Source organism: Bos javanicus, chromosome X (assembly GCF_032452875.1).
Source record: "Bos javanicus breed banteng chromosome X, ARS-OSU_banteng_1.0, whole genome shotgun sequence".
In the NCBI taxonomy this organism is placed as follows: domain Eukaryota; kingdom Metazoa; phylum Chordata; class Mammalia; order Artiodactyla; family Bovidae; genus Bos; species Bos javanicus.
Window position 1 is genome coordinate 69,205,397 of NC_083897.1, and position 14,668 is coordinate 69,220,064.

The 14,668-nt window shown below is 37.9% G+C and overlaps 1 protein-coding gene across 4 annotated transcripts in view; it reads right to left on the bottom strand.

Annotated features, from left to right (window-relative positions):
- Positions 1-14,668, bottom strand: part of APOOL (apolipoprotein O like) — a 218,735-nt gene that overhangs the window by 130,054 nt on the left and 74,013 nt on the right. For all 4 annotated transcript variants that reach the window (XM_061409565.1, XM_061409566.1, XM_061409567.1 and 1 more), the window contains 3 exons: positions 11,307-11,426; positions 7,742-7,796; positions 5,309-5,407 (listed from right to left, as the gene is read on the bottom strand). In XM_061409565.1, the coding sequence (XP_061265549.1) occupies positions 5,309-5,407; positions 7,742-7,796; positions 11,307-11,426 (274 nt within the window). The remainder of the gene's footprint in view (positions 1-5,308; positions 5,408-7,741; positions 7,797-11,306; positions 11,427-14,668) is intronic.

Consider the following 14,668-nt stretch of genomic DNA (forward strand, 5'->3'; position numbering starts at 1 on the left):
AAATATTGGGTTAGATTATTCTAGCTCTGACACTTTGGAGTCATTGTGGATGACCTAAGGAACAGTTTCTCTTACAAGTGGATTATGAGAACTGAGTAATACACTTTGGCCAGTTTCCTTTAAAACTGAATTCTTTGTCTTATTGTTACATATGGTGATCTTGGTTTTCAATATCTTTCCTAACAAATAATTTATAATATGTATGCAATTAGAGGTTGCATATAGTGTTAGAATAAAAACTATGATACAAGGAGCCATTAATACTATCTATAAAGAAAGTGTTAGATCTATTGTGATAGATACATGGGCTATAGTAGAATACTGGAATGTTTTTATAACTTACAGAGGTTTTATATGTGATTAGGTATACTTGGATTGAGGCTACTTTAAAGACTAAAGCTGGGTAAACCAACAATAATGTATCTGATGTCAAACTCCAGGCTGGTTCAGACATGTGGTTCAGCTGGTTCTAACCACATGTAATTTAGTTTGGAGATAATGACTGGCATTGGGAGACAGAGGATAAATGGAAGGCGCTCAAAATGCCTACTGACCAGAGAACTGACCAGCTTAGTAAGGGCTTAAGTGAGGAGGGGAGGCAGTAATTCCTACTGAGAGAGATTTCCATACCAGAGATGGAAAATGGGCAAATACAAAATTCACCATGTGCTTATGAGAGTTATTTAATGATGTGCAGAAAACAGTTAACATATGCCCAAGACTGCTACCATTAGTAAGGTATGCTTGCAAGACTGGCAATTAGCTGGCACCTGGAAACCTGACTGGTAAGTAGTTCACTACACTAACAGAAACTGTTTCCTAAATCACAAGAATGGATCAGTTCAGTTGAGTTGCTCAGTTGTGTCTGACTCTTCACGACCCCATGGACCACAGTACGCCAGGCTTCCCTGTCCATCACCAACTCCTGGAGTTTACTCAAACTAATGCCTGTCCATCACCAGCTCCTGGAGTTTACTCAAACTAATGCCCATCGAGTTGGTGGTGCCATCCAACCATCTCATCCTCTGCTGTCCCCTTCTCCTCCCGCCTTCAATCTTTCCCAGCATCAGGGTCTTTTCAAATGAGTCAGTTATTCGTATCAGGTGGCCAAAGTATTGGAATTTCAGCTTTAGCATCAGTCCTTCCAATGAATATTCAGGACTGACTTCCTTTAGGATTGACTGGTTGGGTCTCCTTGCAGTCCAAGGGACTCTCAAGAGTCTTCACCAACACCACTGTTCAAAAGCCCCAATTATTCAGTGCTCAGCTTTCTTTATAGTTCAGCTCTCACAAATAACATGGTTTATGCTGAACCACTATTGATACTTTCGTTCTGGGAGTCTGGAGTCTTGGTACATGCCAGAAAGACAGTGTTTATATGACTAGCCTCCAATAATAGACTCGGTCACTCAGTCTCTAATGAGCTTCTCTGACTGACAACATCTCATAAGTATTGTCACAGTTCATTAGTGGAGGAATTAGGTGCATCTTATATGTGAACCATGAACTTCCAGATGTTCAAGCTGGTTTTAGACAAGGCAGAGGAACCAGAGATCAAATTGCCAACATCTGCTGGATCATCAAAAAAGCAAGAGTGTTCCAGAAAAATATATATTTCTGCTTTATTGACTATGCCAAAGCCTTCGACTGTGTGGATCACAATAAACTGTGGAAAATTCTGAAAGAGATGGGAATACCAGACGTCCTGACCTGCCTCTTGAGAAACCTATATGCAGGTCAGGAAGCAACAGTTAGAACTGGACATGGAACAACAGACTGGTTCCAAATAGGAAAAGGAGGACGTCAAGGCTGTATATTGTCACCCTGCTTATTTAACTTCTATGCAGAGTACATCATGAGAAACGCTGGGCTGGAAGAAGCACAAGCTGGAATCAAGATTGCCGGGAGAAATATCAATAACCTCAGATATGCAGATGACACCACCCTTATGGCAGAATGTGAAGAGGAACTAAAAAGCCTCTTGATGAAACTGAAAGAGGAGAGTGAAAAAGTTGGCTTAAAGCTCAACATTCAGGAAACGAAGATCATGGCATCTGGTCCCATCACTTCATGGGAAATAGATGGGGAAACAGTGGAAACAGTATCAGACTTTATTTTTTTGGGCTCCAAAATCACTGCAGATGGTGACTGCAGCCATGAAATTAAAAGACGCTTACTCCTTGGAAGGAAAGTTACGACCAACCTAGACAGCATATTCAAAAGCAGAGACATTACTTTGCCAACAAAGGTCCGTCTAGTCAAGGCTATGGTTTTTCCAGTGGTCATGTATGGATGTGAGGGTTGGAGGGTGAAGAAAGCTGAGCACCGAAGAATCGATGCTTTTGAACTGTGGTGTTGGAGAAGACTCTTGAGAGTCCCTTGGACTGCAAAGAGATCCAACCAGTCCATTCTAAAGGAGATCGGTCCTGGGTGTTCTTTGGAAGGAATGATGCTAAAGTTGAAACACCAGTATTTTGGCCACTTCATGCAAAGAACTGACTCATTGGAAAAGACTCTGATGCTGGGAGGGATTGAAGGCAGGAGGAGAAGGGGACAACAGAGAATGAGATGGCTGGATGGCATCACTGACTCGATGGATGTGAGTTTGAGTGAACTCCGGGAGTTGGTCATGGACAGGGAGGCCTGGTGTGCTGCAATTCATGGGGTTGCAAAGAGTCGGACATGACTGAGCAACTGAACTGAGTTGAACTGAACTGAACTATGACTTACACAAGGAGCCTGGCAGGGTAGTCATCAGGGTCGCAAAGAGTTGGACATGACTGAAGTGACTGAGCATACACACATGACTTACACGACTCTACTGGGAGAAAACTCCTGGAAGCTTGTAATTCATTTCCTCTAAGCTTTGCCTGACGTATCTTTTCTCTTTGTTGATTTTACTTTGCATCCTTTCAATGGAATAAATCTTAGCCATGGATATGACTATAGGTTGACTCCTCTAAGTCTTCTGAACTAACCATCTAATCTGGGAATGGCTGTGGGGACTCTCTCTGTACAAGTGGTATAGTGAGAAGGAAGGACAAAGTTGGTAGAGATATGGAGTACAAAGATGAAAAGAAATGAAATATATTAACCCTCATATGCTGAATGAGAGTAGTGATTGAGTTGTCTACCTCAGAATCTCCATTCCCAGCTAGCTGATGTCAGTTCCAACAACCTTGGTCAGGATGAGACAAAGAGAGAATAAAATTTTTCTGAGATGTATCAGTATCTCTGTCTCAATTTCTTAATATAGTCCCCCAAATATGGGTGTTCACAACTAAGCAGAGAAAAGCAGTTTGAGTGGTTAGTATACATTATTATATAAATGTAAAATTTTCAAGATCTTTTTTTTAATAGCGAGAGATTATTAAGATCTTGTCAAAAATAATGTTATCTAAGAGATGAAAAACAAAATGATAAATTACAATTTTAACAGGAACAGCTCTATATTTTTCAAATTTTATTTTTAAAAGACCATTCGGGAAATTCAACTTTTGGCAGGGGTTCAGTTCTATCCATTTTAATATATGTACAGAGTCATGAAACCACCACTACAATAAGGATATGGTCTATCACTCCTAAAAATTATCTCATGCTATCCCTTTGTAGTCACACCTTTCCCCCACCCCTAATCCCTGTGAACCACTAACTTATTCTTTGTCACTAAAGTTTTGCCTTTTTGAGAATAATATGAATGGAATCATACATTGTGTAACTTTTTAAGACTGGCTTTTTTAACTCAGATTCATCAAGATTGTTGTACGTGTCAATGGTTCATTCCTTTTGTTCCTAAGTAGTATTCCTTTGTATGAATGTGCCATAGATTAGTTCACTGTTGAAAGACATTTAGGTTGTTTGCAGCTTTCAGTGGCTATGAATGGAGTTACTATAAATACATCAGGGAAGCCTGGCATGCTGCAGCTCATGGGATCACAAAGAGTCAGACATGACTGGGCGAATGAACAACAATGACAACTATAAACATTAGTGTACAGGTTATCCAGAGTAAATACCCAAGAGTGGGAATACTGTGTCTCATAGTAATTACATGTTTAACTTTATGGGAAACTGTCAGGCTATTTTCCAGAATGGCTATCTCATTTTGTATTCCTACCAAAAGTGTACAAGAGTGTTAGTTGCTCTACATTCTCAACTACATTTTGTATGAGCATTCTTAATTTGAGATATTTTTTTAATTGTTATTATTATTATTATTTTTTTTTTATTTTACAATATTGTATTGGTTTGCCATACATCAACATGCATCCACCACAGGTGAACACGTGTTCCCCATCCTGAACCCCCTCCCATCTCCCTCCCCATACCATCCGTCTCAGTCATCCCAGTGCACCAGCCCCAAGCTTCCTGTATCCTGCATTGAACCTGGACTGGCAATTCGTTTCTTATATAATATTATACATGTTTCAATGCCATTCTCCCAAATCATCCCCCACCCCGACCCATAGAGTCCAAAAGACTGCTCTATACATCAGTGTCTCTTTTGCCATCTCACATACAGGGTTATCATTACCATCTTTCTAAATTCCATATATATGCATTAGTGTACTGTATTGGTGTTTTTCTTTCTGGCTTACTTCACTCTGTACAATAGGCTCCAGTTTTATCCACCTCATTAGAACTGATTCAAATGTATTCTTTTTAATGGCTGAGTAATACTCCATTGTGTATATGTACCACTGCTTTCTTATCCATTCATCTGCTGATGGACATCTAGGTTGCTTCCATGTCCTGGCTATTATAATAGGTATGTATTGTTATCTCACTGTATCTTTTTGAAAAAAAGTTATTTATTTTTTTTATTGAAGGTTAATTGCTTTACAGAATTTTGTTGTTTTCTGTCAAACATCAACAAGAATCAGCCATAGGTGCACCCATATCCCCTCCCTCCTGAGCCTCCCTCCAATCTCCCTCCCCATTGAACCCTTCTAGATTGCTATAGAGTTCCCTGAATCATACAGCAAATTCCCATTGGCTATCTATTTTACATATGGTATTGCAAGTTTCCAGGTTACTCTCATCATACATCTCACTCACTGTAGTTTTAATTTGCATTTCCTTAATAACTAATGATATTGGACTTCTTTTTGAATCACTGTATTTCTAAAAACACAAAAAAGTCTTTGTGAAAGTAAAGTAAACACACGGTACTATAGAATCTAAAAATTTTTTACATTAGCCTACCCTACTAATATTCAACAAGGGATATGTGGTTTTCCTGTAGCAGTAAAATTCAGAAATTAGTATAACAGCATTGAAAGAGGGAACATATGTATTTTAACCTTACCTTTTCTTGCTGAAATGAAGCCTGCCAATCCTGAAACTGTAATCACTCCAATTTTTGGAAGAAAATCTCGAGGTGGATTCTTCAGATATACATATGCATCTCAAGAAATCAGTTAAAAATTAATATGAATAACTTACAATTTTGGGCATTCATATCAGTATGATGAAAAGTTAAGAGATTTGCTTAGATAATAGCAGATGATTTAAACATTTGTGAGAGCCAGCTCATTGGAAAAGAGCCTGATGCTGGGAAAGATCAAAGACAAAAGGAGAAGGGGATGAGATGGTTGAATGGCATCACTGGCTCAATGGACATGAGTTTTAGCAAACTCCAGGAGATAGTGAAGGACAGAGGAGCCTGGCAGGCTACAGTCCATGGGGTTGCAAACAGCTGGACAAGGCTTAGCGACTGAAAAACAACAAAAAGAACTACACAAAATAATGATTTGAGAAGCAACTTAAAAAGCCAGTTATAATAGTTACCTGCTACAGAATAAAAATCTTCCTTCCACAGCTTATTTAATAGCATTTGTTTTCTTAATAGAGGTGATTATTACACTTTAATGAAATATAATGCTAGAGTGCACACCTTAAGATGGATTACTATAAATTCCTGATTGTGTATGTATAATAATGGAAATGCTTCTGGCCTTATCTATTTAAACAATGGTATAATACAGAACGGAGAAGGCAATGGCAACCCACTCCAGTACTCTCGCTTGAAAAATCCCATGGACGGAGGAGCCTGGTAGGCTGCAGCCCATGGGGTCGCTAAGAGTCGGGCATGACTGAGCGACTTCACTTTCACTTTTCACTTTCATGCACTGGAGAAGGAAATGGCAACCCACTCCAGTGTTCTTGCCTGGAGAATCCCAGGGACAGAGGAGCCTAGTGGGCTGCCATCTATGGGGTCACACAGAGTCAGATGTGACTGAAGCGACTTAGCAGCAGCAGCAGCAGCAGGATACAGAAAGAATTGAAATAGATACTTTATTAAGGAACTTTGAATAAGGGTCTAGTAAAACATGCAGCTACTACACTCTGCTTGTCACACTATCCCCAGTAACCTCAGAGTAGTTGTTGCTCTCAGTTAAAACCAATGGTCAGTGTACAGACAAAAAGTAGACGGAGGGTGGGTAGAGGTCCAGATTTCTTGACTTTTTTAATATGTTTATATGGTTTCTGGTTCCAGGCAACCCAAAAAAATACTCTTCTATCATAATTATTTAATGGATTTCATTTATTTAATATTCCTCAAGGCTGATGAGGCATATAACTTGGAATTAATTGGAATTAATCTCTACACACATTATATGATGATACATATACAGGTTATCAGTATCAGTGACATTTAAAGATTTTAGCTAATCTTTCTGTCCCTACCGCCAACACACATTTATTTTGACAACTGACTTAGTCTAAGAAGGGAGCTATATTTGCTGCCAAACTCTATTATCAAATTAACAAGTCAAATACAATTATTTTCCAACATTAGCTCAAAAATTCTAGGGTGACTAATTGAAGTACTGTTTCCGAGCAATAGGTAGCAAACTACTATGCATTTTAACAGCAAACAGTACTTATTTAAACTAACTAATAATAATGGAGATATATTTCTAGTTTATGGTTTATGAATATGTAATATGGGTTTTGTAACCAAAACAGTTTGAGTCCAGGTGTTGCCACTTACTAGCTATGTGACCTTGGTAATCCACTTAACCCTTCTAAACTACAGGTTCGTCATCTATAAAATGGGAGTAAGTATAATACCAACACGAAGAAGGCAATGGCACCCCACTCCAGTACTCTTGCCTGGAAAATCCCATGGGTGGAGGAGCCTGGTAGGCTGCAGTCCATGGGGTTGCTAAGAGTTGGACACGACTGAGCAACTTCACTTTCACTGTTCACTTTCATGCATAGGAGAAGGAAATGGCAACCCACTCGTGTTCTTGCCTGGAGAATCCCAGGGACGGGGGAGCCTGGTGGGCTGCCGTCTATGGGGTCGCACAGAGTCGGACACGACTGAAGCGACTTAGCAGCAGCAGCAACCCTGTATTAGGCGTTCTAAGGGCTACAGAACTCAAATAAGACACGGTTGCTGATCCTTGAGAATTCAACACCCTGATTAAGCTGTCTAAATCAGTAAGTGACTTAGCAGCAGTAGCAGCATAATACCAACATTCACAGGTTTGCTACAAAATTAAATTAGATAAATTATGTAAAATGCTTATTATAGTGCCTCAACATATAATAATTGCTAAATAAAAAATTGATACCATTGCTTTATTATTGTCATAAACTGCTATATGGAGTATCTTCTGAGTTGGTCAAACATGATAATGATTAACATTCCAGGTATGTTTTCTCACATGTAAACCCTGCAAGTTAAAAAGACAATAGAACATTTCTGAATATAGATGGTTCACTCACCTACCTTTTCCAAATTGCACTGTATCCATTATCCCATTTTTCACAAAGACATAAACGCCCTAAGTAAAAAGGAGGGGAAAAAGGACATCTGTATTTTTGAAGATGTTGATAATTAGATCAAATAGCCCACATCTCTGAGAGTGTATGAAATTTCACCAAAATAAATTTAGCTTCTCTATTATCTATCAAGACACTTCTTGAACTTAGCTTCTCTTCTTGTTTTTCATCTATTTAACATGGATAATACATGTTATTATTTTCCTCATATAAATGGGTAAAGTAATGCCTAGAAAATAATCATTGCAGATCACAGAAAAGTTATTACAGAAATACAAAGATTTATCATCTTATTTTATGACAGTGTAGAAAAATGAATGGAATTTTTAAAAAGCATGAAGAGAGGTACATTTCAGCCTAGAAGCAACATCTGATTAATAAAGATGTAACAGCAACAACATTAATGATTTGTGGAGAAAACAACAAAAAGCCTAAACAAAGTGCTTCACCTCCCTTTTTCTTAGTGTGCATTCAGTTCAGTTCAGTAGCTCACTTGCGTCCATCTTTAGTGATACCGTGGACGGCAGCACGCCAGGCTTCCCTGTCCATCACCAACTCCCGGAACTTGCTCAAACTCATGTCTATCGAGTCAGAGATGCCATCCAACCATCTCATCCTCTGTTGTCCCCTTCTCCTCCCCCTTCAATCTTTCCCAGCATCAGGGTCTTTTCAAATGAGTCAGTTCTTTGCATCAGGTGGCCAAAGTATTGGAGTTTCAGCTTTAGCATCAGCCCTTCCAATGAATATTCAGGACTGACTTCCTTTAGGATTGACTGGTTGGGTCTCCTTGCAGTCCAAGGGACTCTAAAGAGTCTTCTCCAACACCACGGTTCAAAAGCATCAATTCTTCAGTGCTCAGCTTTCTTTATAGTCCAATGCTCACATCCATGCATGACTACTGGAAAAACCATAGCTTTGACTATATGGACCTTGTCAGCAAAGTAATGTCTCTGCTTTTAATATGCTGTCTGGATTTGTCATAGCTTTTCTTCCAAGGAACAAGTGTCTTAATTTCATGGCTGCAGTCACCATCTGCAGTGATTTTGGAGCCCAAGAAAATAAAGTTTGTCACTATTTCCATTGTTTCCCCATCTATTTGCCATGAAGTGATGGGACCGAATGTCATGATCATAGTTTTTTGAATGTTGAGTTTTATAGTGTGCATTAGAAAAATAAATAAGACATTTATCTTAGGACAGAAATCATCCTACACAGTTTTTCAATAGGAACATAAATTCTCTGCAAATCAACATCATATTAACCCATTTGAGGGATTAAAGCTTTAAATTAAATTACTTCTTTTACCTGTTTATATTTTAATACAGGAAATATTGTTACACACATTTTTAAATAGGTATTATCTCAATTACATCAGAAGAAAAATGAAGGTATGGTATAATTTACCAGTATAATTGCCCATTGTCATGCTGTACTCTATCAATGGAACTACAAAACACAGTGTAAATATATAGTCTCCTTCTATGAACTAGATGCTATGAAATCATGGAATAAAAACAACAAAAAACACAACAAAAGATTTTCAAAGAAAAGAAAATAGAAATAATTACATTAAATAAGAAAGAAATAAGTTATTGCTATTGACAAAGTATTAGTAACTTTGTCTCAGATACATTCATGATGATCAGGTCCAGAACCTGTTCACTGTGTTTTAAAGCTGTACAAACCAACAGGTACCTTAATTGCCACTGAGCTATTTTTCTTTAGGTATTGTCTCTTGAGAAAATGTTACCTTCAAAGTTATAATACTTACAGACCAGTTGATTGGTAATCATGTAACTGTTGAGGAAGAAAACTAGTCACTTCTTTTGGGAAATTTTCCTTAGCTGTGTTTAGGAATTCACTTTTACCACTGGAGGTCACTGCTACCTGAATTTCAAAACACTAAGGAATAGGAGTAGAAAATGAATTTGCCCTCCATGATTCTAAGTTTAATGCAAAATGTATTTTGAGTCAGAGTTAATTTTTAGAGAATAGATTATTTTTAAGAGAAAATTAGAGAGGAAATGTTTACATTGAAGATGAAATGCATTTTAAAGCACCCTCCTTCAACTTATTCAGTTCAGCATATTAACAGAATAAAAAGTTCTTTTGGTCTTAAATTGGGTGATGGTAACAATAGCAATTGAAAGATCTCTCAGGAACAATTTCCCTCAATGAAAACGACTTTGAGGACACGATGGAAAATGAGCTCTCAAGAGACTTCAGTCTGAATCATCCAGATGTTGACACATAGCCTCAGGGGCATGATTCAGACCTTATTAGTTAAGCCATTTCTTGCTAAGACCAAACTATAGTACAACTAGTCAAACTATTAAGAGTGTATTAAACGTCCATCAGAATTGTTTGACAGGCATAAAATAAAACACCATGTATTCATCAGATGTTTGAAATGCCAGCTGAAATGACCATAGTCCAAAGATTTGCTATTTAAGAACATTAGAATTTTCTTTCTAAAAAGAATGGATTAGAAACAAAAAAGGCACAGGGGTTCACAATTGGATAGGTTAGATTTGAGGGAAAGTTGTGTGGTTATTAGGTCAAAATGATTAAAATAATAGTACCAACATTATCACTATGACACTGATACTGGAAATGTTGATATTAGCACACATCTATGTGGATGTGATAATGAAACAGCAGTAATGTACTAGCTTATTCCACCATTCTACTACTGGATAGTGTCGATTCAAAGCTAAGTATTAAAATAAGGTGAATTCTATTTTGTCCAATAGATGACTATAGTCAGAAATGTCTTATGAACCAAACCCAATATGTGAACATTTTACTTAGTCAAATAAGGAACAATGCGGAAGTAACCTCAGAACTTCATGTAAAAACTCAAACAATGTTTTGTACATGCCATGTGACATAAATGCTTGTTGAACTTCTTTAATCTACGCAGTAGTGGTAGAGTACATTATATATGGCCACAAATTTTTTGCTGCTACTCATACTGAGAGATGGTATCTAATTCCTCTCTCATAAAAACTGTGTTGGCCTTAGTGACTTTATTTAACAACAAAGTATTGTACAAGTAACCTTCCCAGACATCTTAAGATAGGTTGGTGAATTGTGACTAGGGCTTCTTGTAACATTTTCTCTAGAAGCCCTGAACTGTACATATAAGTTATCTGACTACCTGAGGCTGGGTATAGATGCTTCAGTCAACATTCCCAGCTGAGCCCAGCCTTCTAGCCATCTGTGACAAGGTACCAGCAATGAGAATGAAGTTGTCTTGGACCCTCTAGATCAATCCATTCACCTGACGAATATCACTGAGTGACCTTTGTCAATAACATATGCGACAGAAGAATCAGCTATCTGAAGTATGATTAAATTTCTGACTTACAAAATCATGAGTTAGAATAGTTACCATTTTAAACCATTAAGTTTTGGGGAAGTTTGTTACACATCAGTGGATAACTGAAACAACTGTTATGTAAGACAAATGAGAACCCTCTGATATTAAACCACTATCAGAATTCACTTACCTTGCACCAGCCAATATAACGACTGGTTGTAGTGCGAATGGATGCAAAGCCCATTTGTAAATGACCAGGCTGCTCTTCAACATATTTAGACTGGAGTGGTGGTGCAGTATATATGGGGAGCTAGAAGGGAAAAAGTTCATGTCAAAAATATAAAATAGCTGGACTTCTTTTTTCTAGCATATTGCAGGATAAGAATCCTTACCAACCTTGCTACTGAAAACAACTGAAAAATACTGATAAAATATATTTTGCACGTGTGCTAGGTCATTTCAGTCACGTCCAACTCTTTGTGACCCTATGGACTATGTAGCCCTCCAGGCTCCTCCAGGCAAGAATACTGGAGTGGGTTGCCATGCCCTCCTCCAGGGGATCTTCCTGACCCAGGGATCAAATCTGCATCTCTTATGTCTCCTGCACTGGCAGGCAAGTTCTTTACCACTAACGCCACCTGGGAAGACCAAAATATGTTGTAAACCATCTTAAATGCAGGAATAACCTGGTAACGTGTTTATAAAGACTATTCAAAAGCCAGATATTAAGTGAAAGCAAAAATGCAGAGATGAACAACAAAACCAGCTTTTACCTTGATGTCATTTGCTGTGAAACAGATGGTTATTGGAGTATGGATTCAGAAAACAAAACCCAGAATGAGCTTCAGGTGGGCAATCTTACTGGAGACTACTTAAAAACTGGTATCTCAAGGTGCTGCATCCCAAATTAAGGTTGAGCTAGAAATAAACATTTCATTGTAAGGGACTGTTAAGATAACTGATTGTCTCAAAGATTGGTCACTGAATAGAGAAGAAAGAACATTTCCTAAGAATTGGCAATCACAAGTGAGAACTCATAAACTACAGCACAAAACTATCTCAATAATTTAAGAAATCTCAAATCAATTATACATGTAGTGTGCTCCCAGGCTGGTATACCCCACAGATATGTGGCAGATGCAAATGAACAGATCCTCTCTGGAGGAAGCTATGCAGACTTCAAAGAATTACAACAGATAAAGTTCTATGAAATATGAAACCACAATTTTGAAAAATTTAAAAAATTCAAAGAAGCAAAATTAGAAAAAATTAGAAAGGATCTTGACAAGAGCTAGCAGAAACAACAAAGAGCAGAATCAGAGCCGCAAAAATGTCAACACTAGAACACATGATATCAAATACATGTATTTTTTGTTGTTGTTGACAATGAGGGCTACTCCATTTCTTCTAAGGGGATCCTTGCCCACAATAGTAGATATAATGGTCATCTGAATTAAATTTGCCCATTCCTGTTCATTTTAGTTCACTGATTCCTAAAATGTTGATGTTCACTCTTGCCATCTCCTCTTTGACCATGTCCAATTTACCTTGCTTCATGAACCTAACATTCCAGGTTCCTATGTATCATTTTTTGTCTACAGGATTGGAATTTACTTTCAACACCATACCCATTCATACCTGATCATCATTTCTGCTTTAGCTCAGACAATTCATTCTTTCTAGAGCTATTTCTCTGCTCTTCCCCAGTAGCATATTGTACACCTACCAACTTGGGGTTCTCATCGTCCAGAATCATATATTTTTCCCTTTTCATAGGTTCATGGGTTCTCAAGGCAACAATACTGAAGTGGTTTGCCATTCCCTTCTCCACTGGACAACATTTTTCCAGAACTCTCAACCATGACCCATCCGTATTTGGTGACAAGATTCCAAAATGCAGTACATGGGTACAATCTCAAAAATGACAGAATAATCTCAGCTTGTTCACAAGGCAAACCATTCAATATCACAGTAATCCAAATCTATGCCTCAACCACTAATGCTGAAGAAGCTGAAGTTGTATGGTTATATGAAGACCTAACCTAGAACTAACATAAAAAAAAAAAAAAAAAAAAAGATGTCCTTTTCACAATAGGGGATTGGAATGCAAAAGTAGGAAGTCAAGAGTTACCTGGAGTAATAGGCAAGTTTGGCCTTGGGAGTACAAAATGAACTAGAGCAAAGGCTAATAGAGTTTTGCTACAAGAACACAATGATCATAGCAAACACTTCTTCAAACAACTCAAGAGATGACTCTACACATGGACATCATCAGATGGTCAATACCAAAATCAGATTATATTCTTTGAAGCCAAAGATGGAGAAGCAAAAACAAGACCACTAGCTGACTGGCTCAGATCATGAGCTCCTTATTGAAAAATTCAGGCTTAAATTGAAGAAAGTAGAGAAAATCACTAGATCATTCAGGTATGACCTAAATCAAATTCTTTATGATTATTCAGTGGGGATGACAAATAGATTCAAGGTATTAGATCTGATAAGAGTACTTGAAGAACTATGGAGGGGGGTTCATAACATTGTACAAGAGGTGGTGACCAAAATCATCCCACAGAAAAAGAAATGCAAGAAGGCAAAATGGTTGTCTGAGGGGGTCTTACAAACAGCTGAGAAAAGAAGAAAAGCTGAAGGCAAATTAGAAAGGGAAAAACATACCCAACTGAATGCAGAGTTCCAGAGAGTAGAAAGGAGAGGTAAGAAAGCCTTCCTAAGCTAACAATGAAAAGAATAGGCGAAAACAATAGAATGGGAAAGACTAGATATCTCAAGAAAATTGGAGATATCAAGGGAATATTTCATGAAAAAGTGGGCACTACAAAGGACAGAAATGGTAAGGACTTAACAGAAGCAGAAGAGATTAAGAAGACGTAGCAAAAATACACAGAAGAACTATATAAAAGCCTTAAGACCTGCATAACCATGATGTTGTGATCACTCACCTAGAGCCAGACATCCTAGAACATGAAGTCAAGGGGCCTTAGGAAGCATTACTACAAACAAAGCTAGTGAGGGTGATGAAATTCCAGCAGAACTATTTAAAATCCTAAAAGATGATGCTGTTAAAGTGCTGCACTCAATATGCCATTAAATTTTGAAAACTCCTCAATGGCTATAGGACTGGAAAAGGTCTGTTTTCATTCCAATCTTAAAGACAGACAATGCCAAAGAATGCTCAAACTATCATACAACTGCATTAATTTCACATGCTAGCAAGGTAATGCTCAAAATCCTTCAACCTAGACTTCAGCAGTACATGAACTGAAAAATTTCAGATGTATAAGCTAGATTTAGAAAAGGCAGAAGAATCAGAACCCAAATTGCTGACATCTGTTGGATCATAGGAAAAGCAAGAGAATTCCAGAAAAATATCTAATTCTGCTTTATTGACTATGCCAAAGCCTTTGATTGTGTGGATCACAACTGTGGAAAATTCTTAAAGAGATGGGAATATCAGACCACCTTACCGGTCTCCTCAGAAACCTGTATGCAGGTCAAAAAGCAATAGTTACTACTGGACATAGAACATGGACTGGT